General features: G+C 53.2%; 1 protein-coding gene across 2 annotated transcripts in view; it reads right to left on the reverse strand.

The window, feature by feature from the left end:
• Positions 1-13,646, reverse strand: part of SPTBN4 (spectrin beta, non-erythrocytic 4) — a 77,883-nt gene that overhangs the window by 24,237 nt on the left and 40,000 nt on the right. For both annotated transcript variants that reach the window (XM_023246182.2, XR_006590313.1), the window contains exons 17-20: positions 13,324-13,526; positions 9,259-9,349; positions 5,661-5,807; positions 4,172-4,435 (exon numbers count right to left, since the gene is read on the reverse strand). In XM_023246182.2, coding sequence (XP_023101950.2) covers positions 4,172-4,435; positions 5,661-5,807; positions 9,259-9,349; positions 13,324-13,526 — 705 coding nt within the window. The remainder of the gene's footprint in view (positions 1-4,171; positions 4,436-5,660; positions 5,808-9,258; positions 9,350-13,323; positions 13,527-13,646) is intronic.

A 13,646-nucleotide genomic window follows, 5' to 3' on the forward strand; every position in this document is an offset into this window, starting at 1 on the left:
GCACAGTTGGGCAGGAGGCTCTGAGAGAGGACTCTGGGTCACGTGGCCTACGCCTCAGGTGGGCTCCCAGGAAGCCGGCGGCAGCAGCTGGGGAGGGGGGAGGGGGGAGGACACAGGAGGACACAGGGATCAGGAGAGATCAAGGGAGAGATGGAGAACTGAAAGAAAAAGAGAAGAGAGTGAGAGAGTAAGGGAAATAAAGAGAGACACGACGATGGGAGACAGAAACTCCCAGAGTTTCCACACAGAGGAACTGGGGGAGCAGGGCCGAGAGACAGGCCCAGAGAGAGGCCGAGAGGGCAGACCACTCACACATCCACACCCCCTCTGCCTGAGCCAGCCCGCTCCAGCCCTGCCTGGCCCCGGGGCCTGAGGGGTGCGGCAGCCAGGAAATGTGCCGGCTGGATGGCGGCCGCCCGCCCTCCTGCGTGTGCCCAGTGTCTGAGCTCTCAGGCGGCCCCAGGGGACAGCGGGGCCTTGGGCAGCCCCTCCCCTCCCCAGCGGCAGCTCCAGAGGCCCAGCTGGGCTCCATCTGGGGGCCGTGGCCTACTGAGTCACTCCCCGCCGCCTCGGGCTCCCTCTGCTGGGGAAAGTCCTGTTCTGGGGCCTGCCCCGACTCCCATCTCTGTGTGATCCTGGCCAGACCCTTGTCTCTGCCGGGCCTCAGCCTCTCCCTGGAACAAATGCTTGAACAAATGTTTCCTTCCTTGGGGAGGGAAGAGTAGGAGGCCCCAAATCCTCCCTCCAAAACCTAAATGGCCAAAAGAAAGACAGGGATGTTCAAGCTCACCAGTCACGGGAGAAAATACAAATGCAAACACCCATCCATCAGACTGGGAAAAATCTAAAAAGTGACAACACCAGGTGTGGGTGAGTATGGGGGGAAACAGGAACTCCCGTTCGCTGTTGGGGAGAGAGCATTAATTGGCAGCACGCCTCAGGCAAGCTATTTGGCAAGATCACGTGACCTGAAGATAGCTCTAACCTTTGGCACTATGTTAACGTTTCATATGTCACCCCCCAAAATACACTTTTTTAAAAGTAGGCTTCACACACAGCACAGAGTCCAACATGGGGCTTGACCCCATGACCCTGAGATCAAGACCTGAGCTGAGATCGAGTCGGATGCCCAACCTACTGTGCCACCCAGGCATCCCCCAGAACACATTTTTAAGAGAAGTTTATTTATTTTGAGAAAGAGAGAGAGTGAGCACATCCATGTGAGCAGGGGAGGGGCAGAGAGAAAGAGAGGGAGAGAGAGAGAATCCCAAGAAGGCTCCACACTTTCAGCGCAGAGCCCGATTAGGGCTTGAACTCATGAACCATGAGATCATGACCTGAGCTGAAATCAAGAATCGGACGCTTAACTGACTGAGCCACCCAGGCACCCCCCCACCCAAAACACATTTTTATAAAGCAAAATGAGGGGCGCCTGGGTGGCTCAGTTGGTTAAGCGTCTGACTTCGGCTCAGGTCATGATCTTGAAGTTTGTGAGTTCTAGCCCCCCATTGAGCTCGCTGCTATGGGTGCAGAGCCTGCTTTAGATCTGTCTCCCTCTCTCTCAAAAATAAATAAACATTTCAGATAAATAAAATAAAATGCAAAATGAGTGGGAGGGATACCCCAAATGGAAAACAAAGGAAATAACTGTTTTGCATAAATAGCAACGACACCGAAGGCCAGGAAATAACTACCAACTAACTTTGAGCACACTATAGTGATGATACGCTCCATCCGGTTGAAGACAATTAAAACAAAAACTTAAAAACCTGTAAACAAATACTGAAACAACTCCATAAATTACATCTTTGAATCTTCGCTACGTCCACGTGAGGTATTATCATTGTGCCCATTTTACTGACGAAGAGACTGAGACACAAAAAGTGAAGTAATTTCCAGGTCAATCGGTTCGCAAATGAGAGAGCCAGGGCTTGACCCCAGGCAGCTAGGCTCCCACAACCATGACCTGGCCCATGGTGCCCCACTGCCTCCCGCGGTCCCGCTGCCAAAGAGTGACTTAGCACGATGGTGTTTCCCATCACACAGAGCAGGACCTGAGGTGTGGAGTTGGAGGCAAAGCCACTTGCCTAACATCATATGGCTGGTAAGACGCAGTGTTATCATTCAAACCCAGACCCGCCTGATTCCTGGGTCTGTGCCTTTACCCACCGCAATGTGCTGCCAGGGAGGAATTAGCAATAGCAGTAAGACCATTAACAACGCTAGTAATAGTTTCCCCTGCACTGGCTGCCTTCTTTCGCCCCTCCTGACCCCCAGTCTAAGCTTCTCCACCCTGCTCTGTGCCCCAGGGGCCTGACCCGTGCAGACGGCCTCAATCGGCCCCCCTGCCTTCCAGCTTCCAGATGGGCTGGGCTCAGGACTAGCTACAAAATTTGTGGGGCCCAGAGCAAAATGAAAACGCAGGGCCGCTTGTTCAAATATTATGAAGAATTTCAAGACAGCGACAGCAGAGCACCGAATTTCCTCAAGTTATCCTCGGTGGGGCATGCTTTCTGCTTCTGTCTGGGACCCTGACAGTCACAGAGCCTCGTTTCTTAAGAGCTCACGACACCCCCCAACACCTTTTCAAGGGGTGTGCAAGGTTACAACTATTTTATAAGAGTGCTAAGGTGTTTTTTGCCTTTATCACACCCATTCCCTTTCAAGGATATAGTGCGGTTCTGCAGGGACCATATGACCCGTGCCATTGTAACCAAATGCTGGCAGAAGCAAAGGTGAGAATCTTCTATCAAGCCAGACGGGAAAGAGTTGCAGCACTGAAAACAGTGCCAATCTTCCAGTGTTTTTTTCGTTTTTGTTTTTTTGTCTTGGAAAATATATTCTTCACAAAAGAACCCTTTGGGCTTGACGTGTGATTGATTTCTTATTGCTGTTTGTATGTGAATCAAAAATGGAAGTATTTCTCAGGTTTAATTTTTAGTCCAGTAAATATCAATAGGCATAATGCACCTGAACAAAAGCTCTTGGGGGATCTCCATGATTTCTAGGAGTGTAAAGGTGTCCTGGAGACCGGGCCATTTGAGAGCTGCTGCTGTGTATACAGCAATGACATCACTGGTATCAGATTCAGATCTATTTGTCTCTCTGCTCCTTTGCCTGTCTCCCCACTAGAACGAGAGCCCCAGGAAGGCCATGGTTTTTGGTCAGTTTTGCCCACTGCTGTATTCTGGCACCTAGAAGAGCACCTGGCATACAGCTGGTGCTCAATAAAGATTCGCTGCATGGATGAATGAATAGATGGTAATTAGTGTCATGCTTTTATTATTAGTCAGCTTGGTTTTTTGTTTTTGTTTTTTTGTTTTTTGGGTTTTTGTTTTTTTGCCAGACCCTATGCCAAGCCCTTTAGGAGCATAACTATGCAGAAGATATATTAAAGGAGCAGTGAAAAATCAAGGGTGTCCTGGATTTGAATCCAGGCTCTTCACTTGCTACCCTGGGCCAGTAAGTTCACCTCCTGGAGGCTCAGTTGCCCAAGGGTCATGGTCAGACATAGTTCCTGGCACATAAAGGCAGGAGCTGTCACATCCTGAGAGGGTGCATTCGCACCACCAGCCATTCATGTCAAATGGTCAGATACTGACCGCTGGCCAGCTGCCAGCTAGAAGCGGAGATAAGGCAGACACTGTGTCTGTTCCCTGAGCCCTCTCTGTGTCCTAGGGAGTCACTGGCTAGCTGTGTGTCCCTGGGCCAGGTGCTTGCCTTCTGTGCCTCACTTTCCCCATTGGTAAAATGGGGGACCGTAACGGGTTGCTGGAAAGAGGGAGAGCTTGGCACAGAGACTGCTAGAGGAGGCTCTCCATGAATGTCATTCTTTCTCTGTGCAAAGCCATTCCCCCACCTCTGGGCCTTGGTTTCTCTATCAGGGTCCTGTGAAACCGTCAGTGCGCTGGCTATCTAACTACTGCTTCTTGGTTCTGAATTCTTCTTCTCCCCTTTGTACCCCAGGCCCTCCAGGTGGTGGCTACCTCCAACAGTTACTATTGACTGGGTTTCCTCAGTATTCTCCTTCTGTTCTTCCAACCCTCCTAACACATTTGAAATAAATCTCTGTATTGAATCCCTCTGCGTAAAACACCTTGAGTGGAGTCTGACCCTGATTCCCATCACCCCGTGGCACAGGGAGTCCCTGTCTGGGTCAGCCAGGCCATACCTGTAGCTTCTTGAGCTGGCTGTTGACGGTGGCTAGGTCCCCACCAGGATCCACGTCTTGCAGCTGGCTTTCCATGTGAAGGAGCTTCTTGTCCAGCTCCACGAAGCTCTGCACCAACTGGTCGGCCTTGCTGGCCTCAAAGAGCTGTCTTGCCTTGGCCTGGGTGGTGCTCTCCAGCTCGGCCCAGCACTGCCGGATCTCACCCAGCTTCTTCCGCACTGAGGCCGCCAGCTCTGGCTTCTCCTGCATCAGCTGTTGGCCCTCCTGTCCCAGACAGGCAGGCGACAAGAAGTGAGAGGGAGGGAGAGGATGGTGAGGAGGGACAGAGAAATATGGGGGCAATGGGACACAGGGAGAGATGTGGAGAGAGAGAGACAGGGGCAAGGAGTTGGGGACACACAAAGAGACAGAGACATGAGGGGTGGATACAGAGACAGGCCCAGAGATGGAAGGAACCAAGATGTGGGAAGAAAGATGAGGCAAGAGACAGACAGAGAGACACAAACAAAGACATGGGAGGAAGACAGGGAGAGACAGACAGACATAGAGTGGTGGACACAGAGACATGCACAGAAAGTCAGAAACACGGGAAGAGGGCCATAAGAAAGACAGATACGTGAGAGAGATAGAGACAGAAGAGAAATAGAGGAAGAGCAAAAGAAGCAGAGAGAATGGACTTCCATTAAACTCAAAGAGTAGCTTTGCCCTGTGCCACCAGTTGTGGGGCATCAATGGCCATTTAAGTATTCAAGGCTGACTCGGGTGTCCCCTTTGAGTCACAGGAGAGGGGGTATTGAGGGCTGTAGGTCTAGGGGACCAGCAAGAGTAGGGATCAGTTTGAGGGTTGAGGCTGGGTTCCTCCAAGACCGAAGTCAAGCTCCTTGGTGGCCTAGAGCTACATATGTTATATCACATATGAAAAATAACAATACCGTAGCAATTAAGCTCCTAGGTGCCTGGCCTTGTATTAAGGACTTTACATGCACAAGAGTCCAGGGAAGTAGCAAAATTTATTATTTCCTTAATTTTCAAGCAGAGCAAACAGGCTCAAAGAGGTTAGCACAATTTCCCAAGGTGCATAGCTGGTAAGAGGCAGAGACACAATTAGAGCCCAGGGTTGTAGGAATCCAAAGTTCACGTTTGGGCTTCCCAGGACTGCTGTAGCCTTTGTACCTGAACATCCATCTTAGGGGCTCCAAATGGAGTGAGAGAAAACCTGGTGGGGGAGTTAAAATACTTAACAACCAGGAAAGTAAGGGCACCACGCAGGAGAGATGCTAGCCCTTTTACAGATGGGAAAACTGAAGCTCAAAGAGGTTACATGAATTCCGCAAGGCCACATTGCTAGGAGCAGATGTGGAAATGATCTGAAGTGGTTCAGAGATGTGCGGGTGGGCAGGGCAGCAGTGGAGGGCGCAGGAACCGAGATGTGGGTTCCCTGGAGGCCTCCAGCACCTGGCACGTGCAGAGGCACCTTCTACGTCCTCACCCTCTCGATCTTCTCCAGCCACTCCTTATTCTGAGCCAACTCGGCCATGAACGCCTGGTGCCGGAGCCATCTCTTATGCAGCTTGTGGCCGTCTTCCCGTGTGCCATCGCGCGCCATTAGCATCTTCTCATGGATCCAGCCATCCAGCTGTGCAGGACAGGGGGAGGAGCTCAGCCGATTCCCCCAACCTGGCACAGCACCCTATCCCCTCCAGAAGGTTCCAGATTCAAAGCCCAGGCTGCTAGATTTAGGGGGAGGGAGGGAGGAAGGGATGGAAGAACCTTTGCAGGTGAGGTCTTTGTTGAAGGGTGGGCACAGCTCAAGCTCTTTCTTAAGGGGTGGAGGATGGACGGGCACCCACAGAATTCCCAACGTCTTAGCTGCCCTGTCCTCAGGGCAGCCCTTCTCAACTCCTCATAAGCCCCCAAAGGCATGGCTCCTGGGCCAGTCAGCCTTCTCCCATCCAGGACCAATCAACCCTCCAAAACTAGACCTCCACCTAATTTAGCTAACTTCCTGTTTAGCCCATCTTCCCCCACCGTCTTCCCAATAGTAACACTTTGACCCTTCGATTCAGTCTTAGCCACCTCCAATAAGGACCAGTTCGAAGATTCCCAACCCATTCCCAAGGGTATCAAATGAAGCCTGTATCTAGCCCTAACCTCCCAATATGGCCAGATGAACCCTTAAACATCTTCCCAGCTAGATCCAAGTCTACTTCTCCCCAAACGAGCCCTCCAATCTGGGGCAAACCCATCCCCCACAACCCAGCTCCAGCTTCCCTAATAAGCCTACAGGACTTTCCACATTCAGCCCTGGGATGACTAGTTAAAGCCCCTAGCCAAAGCCAAACTCTCAAAAGTAAGCAACAGGGCTGCCTTCTCTGGCTCCACGAATGAGCCTACCCCAAAATATAGTCCCAGACTCCTCAACAGGATCGGATAGAAGCTTCCTAAGCCAACCCCCTTCCCAAACTAAAGCCAGTTCTACTCCCCACCCCCCACCAAGACCAGTCATCTAAAATGCAAGCACAGAATAGAACCCCCTCAGCAGGTGGACCAATCACCACAAGGCTGCTTTCTGAGCGACCCCCCCCCCCAAAATAAGACTTATCCCCCAAGCCGGAATCTCCCTACCCACTCATGGCCAAACCTGGCACCTGGAACATTTTGCTCCTCCCCCTTTTTCTCCCCCCTCCCCCAGTCACAAGATCCTCCTCTTCCCTCCTGGAAAAAAAAAAAAAAAAAAAAAAAAAAACAGACTCTAGCTGGTCTGAGAGGCAAATGCACAATTGCAGTCATAGCCAAGGACAAATCCTGAGCCGGCCAAACCCCACCCTGTGTCCCCTGAGCATGTGCTCCCTAGGGGTCCTGGTCAGCTTCAGACTCCATCATACACACACACTAGAGCCAAATCAAATGCTGAACCCCCCAACTCAATTCACAGGTTTCCAACACACAGGGAAGAGTTTGCCAATGGCAGGCACAGCTCCCAGGGAAGGCAAAGCCCCTAAAGGAGATGGTACTTCGTCATCAAGGTAAAGTCCCCCGAAAGTGATTGACCCCCATCACCGAGGGCAAAGCTAGAGTCCCAAACAACCAAGGAATTGGCCCTCAAAATCAAAGCCCCCAAACCCAGAACAAATCCAAGACCCTCATCGTCCAAAGCCGACCCTCGCAAAAGTGATTTGCTCCTATCAATCATCTAAGGCTAATACAGATCGCGCAAGAACCAAGGAAGAAACCTCTCAAAAGGCTGAGAACCCCCAGCCCCAGGGCAAACGTCAAATCCCCCATTACCCAGAGGAGAGCTCCCTAGAGAGGATGAGACCTCCGTAAGCCCCAGAGCAAATCCAGACTACCTCCGGAGTAGCCTTAGAAGTCCCCCCTCTTTCGCTTCCCTCCCTGGGGACCCGGCCCCTCAGTCCCGCCCGCACCAGCACCGCGGACAGCTCCCAGCATCCCTGCCCCTCCCCAGGGCTGGGGTCCCTGCGCGGGTCCGACCCGCCCCCGCGCCGCCCGCGCCCCTCCCTCCCGAGGCCTCGGCGGGCGAGCACGCGCCCAAGCCCCCTCCCCCTAACGCCTCGGCGGGGACGCGCGTCAGCCCCCTCCCCTGGGCGCCCCGGGGACCTGAAGTGGCGGCGGCGTTGGCGGAGGAGCGTTCCTGCGGCGGGCGGGCTCTCGCCCCTCCACTGCGACGGCGGTGGCAGCGGTGGTGACGGCTGAGACTCTAGCGGATGCGCGCCCCCGCTCCCGCCCCCGCGCCGCGGCAGCGCGCCCGCCCGCGCGCGCCCCCTGCCTGCCTCCGTGCCCGCCTCCTTGCCGGGCCTCAGTTGGGGGGTGGAGGAGGATTCACCACCTCTCTAAAGCTTGGGGGGTGAGGGGAGGGTTCTGCGCCATCTCAGATTATTGCTAGCTACTTGGTCCAGAACAATCTCACAAGAGGGAGGAGGAGTTCCTGGACCTAATCGAATGGCTGGAGGGGGGACCTGGGGCCTGGGCTACCTCCGCCATGTGAAGTATGGGGTGGGGGTGGGGTAGGCTCTTGAACCATCTCGAATGAGAAAGCACTCAGATTCCTGGCTATCTCAGAAATACAGATAGAGGATATGGGAGGAGTCCTGGAACATCTCTTATAAGATGTTCTGCCAGAAGGACTTATAAGATAGACTGCCAGAATAATCTCCATTGGGAAGGAGGAGGACAGGGGGTTCCTAGACCCATCTCTAGTGGGCTTGTGTCCCAGACCCATCTCTAATGAGCTTGAGTTATGTGGGGGTGGGAGGTATGGAGGCTCTTGTCCATTTCATATGTGGGGACAACAATCTCCCATGGGGTTCACCACGGAGGGTGTCAAACCATCTTTAATAGGAGGAATTGGGAAATAGTTCCTGAACCATCCTTATTTGGGAGGAACTTGGGTACTGGATCATTAAGGAGCAGGGGGCAATGATCCTGGGTAGATGGCTGAGACCAGGATCATCTCTGGGGTTAGGAAAATGTTTACCCGGCCATCTCTAATGTGGTCTAGAACAGTTTCTATGGAACGCAGGGGAAGGAAGGGGAGATAGCATGTCTCCTGAACCGTCTCTAATGGGGAAGGAGACCTGGACCATCTCTGATTTGGGGAGATCCTTACAGATGTGTAGATCATCTCTAAAGGAAAAGAGCTTGGTTGCTGGACACTCTTAAAAGGGTTAAGGCTTGTTTTTGACTGAAGTTGCGCTCTGGGCCTCTGGTCTACCCAAGCCTGCTCCTGACCCTGCGTCTTCCACCACTCTCCCCAGCAAGGCGCTTCTCACAAATCTCCCGAGAGAAAGGTGAGATCACCGCGCGTCCCCGCGGGACCCGTAGGCGCGAACGCGCGCCGTTGCCAGGGGCGCCCAGGGCCCCTCCCTCCTTCTCCACGGGAAAGGAGGCGGGAGCCGCGGAGCTTGCGCACTGAGGCTGGAATCCGTGCGCCTCCTGGCGGCTCCAAGTGAACGTCGCTCCGCGACCCACTTAGACGGGGCGTCCCCGCCCCCATGGCGCCTCAAGCCCAGGAGCACTTCCCTCCCTAGGAAAGAAGTCGCTGTGCCCAGCACAGCTGGAGTTCCTACCTCATGGCAGTCTCGGAGGAAGTGCTGCAGCCCAAGTTGGTCGTGTAGCTTCTGCATCCATTGCTGCGCCCGTAGTTGGTTTTCTTGGCTCCTGGGGATGGGGAGAGAGGGACTGGGGCATGCCTAGGTCGGGGGAGGGGGGCGGGGGGGGCACTGGCTGTAGGGCTGTGAGGGCATCAGGCTTGGCAGGGCTAGGAACCCGGAGCATAGGTAAGAGCGAGGAAGAGGAGAGAGTAAGGCGGGGATGGGGGGAGAGGCAAAGAAACGTCAATGAGGGCAGAACCAGGGACGAACTGGAGAGGGGCAGAGAGAGAGAGAGAGAGAGAGAGAGAGAGAGAGAGAGAGAGACGGAGACAGACAGACATCTGGAAAGACATACAGACACTTATAAAGAAAGTGGGACAGAGAGACAGACACAAGCCCAGAGAGAGAGAGAGAGAGAGAGAGAGAGAGAGAGAGATAAGAAACCTGCAGACAGAGTAAGAGATACAGAGAGATAGCAACTTAGAGATCAAGAGACACCTAGAGAGCAAGAGATTAGGAGGGGAACACAGATTCAGGGAGAGAGAGAGAGAGGTGCAGAGGCCTACAGAGAGAGATAAACACAGACACAAGACTAGAAACAGAACTTCAGAGGAAGTGACTGACAGAGACCCACAGATAAAGAGAAAGAAACCCAGGAAGAGAAAAAAGTAAGGAAAGACAAGTAAAGAAATGCAGTAGGGAAGTGCCAGAGAGGCAGAGAGACCAACAGCAGTAGACAAGGAGAGGGAGAGAAGGAGGCAAAGGGAGTGAAAGTGATAGAGAGTCGGGGCAGGGACAACCGGGAAAGGCAGAGAAGTGGCAAAGACCATAGCAGTAAAAGACACAGCTGGCCAGAAAGGAGGGTGCAACAGAGTTGGAGACAGGGAAGAGAGTGGGGCATGGGAAGAGAGGGTGGGCAGGTACACTGGCAAGCAGCGCCAGACTTTTGGCCTGAGTGAACTGGCAGGGCTGGACCCAAGCCCCACCACCCCGGAGCCAGCCAGGACTGCAGCCCCAGGCAGCCTGGCCTCCTGCCCACAGTACAAAGTGCCCAAGAGTCCCGGTGGAGGGGGACTGGGGACATCCCGTTTTCTTTTGCCTTAAACAAGCCGCTCCTACCTCAGGGCCTTGGCATTGGCTGTTCCCTCTGCCCAGAACGCTCTTCCCCTCAACATCTACTTAAATACCACCTTCTTAGCAAGGCCCTTCCTGATCACCCTCCAACACTTCCTGGCTTTCTTCTTTAATGTTCTCTCTCCAACTTAGCACTATCTAATACACTGTATATGTTACATATACATATGACATCTCCCCCACTAGAATGTCATTCCGCGAGAGCAGGAATTTTTGTCTGTTTTGGTCACAGATGTATCCTCGATGCCTAGAAAAAGAGCCTGGCACACCTTAGGTGCTTGATATATATTTCTTGAATGAATGAATGAATGCATGCATGAATGAATGAAGGCAGAGAGAAAGAGAGATGACAAAAACAAAGGTAAAGTGTATGAAAAAGAGAGGGAGGCAGAAGAGAATAAAGAGTCAGAGAGATGCAGATGCAGGGAGAGACACAGAAGGAAACAGAGACACAGAGATATACAGATAGATGGAGGCAAAGAGGCAAAGCTTGTGAGAGAAAACGACAGGGAACCCGGCGTAGAGCTGGACAGAGGAACCAGACAAGGCAGAGACAAACAAGCCAAGTACTGATTCCCTCCTGCCCAGCTGGAGGCTGGGCTTGGGCTCAGCTCAAGAGCCAGAAAATGGGAAATGCCTCTGAAATTGAACTGAAATAATCCCTCCAGGCCTTCACCGGCCAGCTTGCCTAGCATCAGTTCTAGGAACAAGGAAAATCCCTCCTTTCTGGGAGGGAGGGAGAGAAAACAGCAGCGTTCACATCCTTCATACCCCGGCTGGGTCACATCCTGGCTGTGACCTTAGGCAAGTCCATTCCCCTAACCAAGCCTCTCAAGTGCAACGTGCAGATCATGAGAACACTTCACACACAGGACTGGGCCAGGCTCCAGGTGATGCGAGGCACATGGAGGGACTAAACGACTCACCCTGAATCTCACAGGTTGAGGGGTAGAGCAGGGGCTAGCATCTGACCCTGTCTGACGTCAGGGCCCCAGCTCACAGCTCTGCATTGGTTCTGTCCCCCATATGGGTGTGGAAAGCCCTCCCCCCAAACCCTAGCAAATGGATGTTTTAGAATAACTTCCACAGGGTGGGAAATCTGTCCCTAGGCAACTGTCAGTGACCTAGGGGTGAGGGAGGCAGGGATTAGAACTGTCTCAGTTCCTGCTGTGTTTCCCAGCCTCACCCAGCCTAGGGCAGACATCACCCTGGGGCTCCCACAACCCCCTGCATTTCTCCCATCCCAGTCCCGACCATTCTGGGCCATCCTTGTAAGAAAGCATGTGAGCTCTGTGAGGGCAGGAGTCATGTGCTATCCTGGTCACGGCTGCACGCCCAGCATTGCCCCACGCAGGGCCTGAAACAGAGTATGGACTCGGTACCTGAGTCCGCTGAATACATGATAGAATGAATGGAGCAATTAATGACAGAAAAGGAAGGAAGGAAGGAAGAGGGAATCAGAGAATGAGCAGTCCACCAGGATCCTCCTCTTCGTTCTGCAGAGCCTGGCATACAGCAGGTACTCAAGAAGTGTGGGGTAAAGGAAGGGTGGGTCCAGGCCTGGTGCTGGGAGCACTAGATCATGAGTTTATACCTTCAGGACCAGAACCCCCATGAAAGTTTCCTTGACAAAATTCCAGCCTTGGGGCACCTTGGTGGTTCAGTCGGTTAAGCATCTGACTTTGGCTCAGGTCAGCATCTCTCGGTTTGTGAGTTCAAGCCCCACGTCGGGCTCTGTGCTGACAGCTCAGAGCCTAGAGCCTGCAGTCTGCTTCTGATTCTGTGTCTCCCTCTCTCTCTGCCCCTCCCCCACTCACACTCTGTTTCTGTCTTTCTCTCTCTCTCAAAAATAAAAATTTTTTAATTAAAAAAAAAAAGAAAAAGAAAATTCCAGCATTGTCCCAGATGAATTTAGAGGAAAAGGACACCTGAGCCCCAGACAGAGGAAGGGCTGGGGTCTCTGGGCTGTGGATGGTGGTGGAGGGACCAGGCATGCTTCCCATCAGAGGATGGGAAGACAGAAGGAGCAGCGCGGGGCCCTTGTGGCTCACCACAAGGGGCAGAAACAGTGATGATGATAAAGTCAGCCTAGAGGAGCCCCTATAAAGGACTCTACTTGAGGGCTGCAATTTGGGGGGCGGGTACTGTTTTGTTCCGGGACTAGAATAGTGCCTGGCACACAGTAGATATCAGTAAATGTCTTTGCTTAATTAGTACAAGGACAGACAAGAGACCGGGCGGTGGTGACAGACAGATGGTGATAGAAGAGACTGATAATGTGCAACAGCAGCAGGAAAGACACACACACACACACACACACACACACACACACACACACACCATGTGTGCTTCCTAGGAAACTGGGCAGTTGGGCCCAGAGGGAGGTGCTCACTCACAATATCCGACAACCAGCATGGCAGGGGACACTGTCCCATCCAGAGAGCCAGAACAGAACCCGGCTCTGGCCTTTAGCTGCTAGATCGGCGCACCAGAAGGGCAGGGTAGATGCAGGGCATCCAGGAAAAGAAGTTAACACGTTAACAACCAGTTCAGCTACCTCAGGCTGAGGGCAGGCTTGGCAGAGCAACTTCATTATATATCCTTGTGTATCTTTTGGGTTTCTGAGCATGAGTTACCTTTCCGCAAAGTATCAATTTAAAGCAAATTAAAAATGGTATGAATTAAATAAAAATCCGAGAGGGGAAGAGAAGCAGAAATCATGATGTAAAGCAGAGGAGCCCTGACCTCTTGATCCCTCCCCTGTGCCGAGACCACACCCTCTGTGCCGAGACCACACCCCCTGTACTGAGACAACACCCGCCCTGCCTGGACCACGCCCACTATGCCCAAACCACACCCCCGTGCCGAGACCACACCCCCTGTGCCTCTGGGGTCCGAGGGACCTACTTCTCCAGCAGCCGGGTCACAGCCTCCTGGGCCTGCTCTCCGTAGGCGTTGCCCTGCCTCAACAGGCCCTCGGCAGCCTGCACCGCCACCTGCATCTTTTGCTGGTTCAGCTCCATCGTGGTGAGAAAATCCCGGTGCCTTTTCAGTGCCTCCTCCACTGACTCCACCGTGCCCGGGAGCTCCAGACCCGACAGCGCCACCTCCTGGGAATGAGGAGGAGGGGTGGTGCTCAGGTGCGCCCTGCTCCATTCCGTCCTGGACCTGGGAGAGGCTTGCCACCTCGCTCCTCCCCCTTGCTCACTGTGCTCTAGCATCCAACAGGC

The sequence above is a fragment of the Felis catus genome, chromosome E2 (genome assembly GCF_018350175.1).
Source record: "Felis catus isolate Fca126 chromosome E2, F.catus_Fca126_mat1.0, whole genome shotgun sequence".
Taxonomy (NCBI): domain Eukaryota; kingdom Metazoa; phylum Chordata; class Mammalia; order Carnivora; family Felidae; genus Felis; species Felis catus.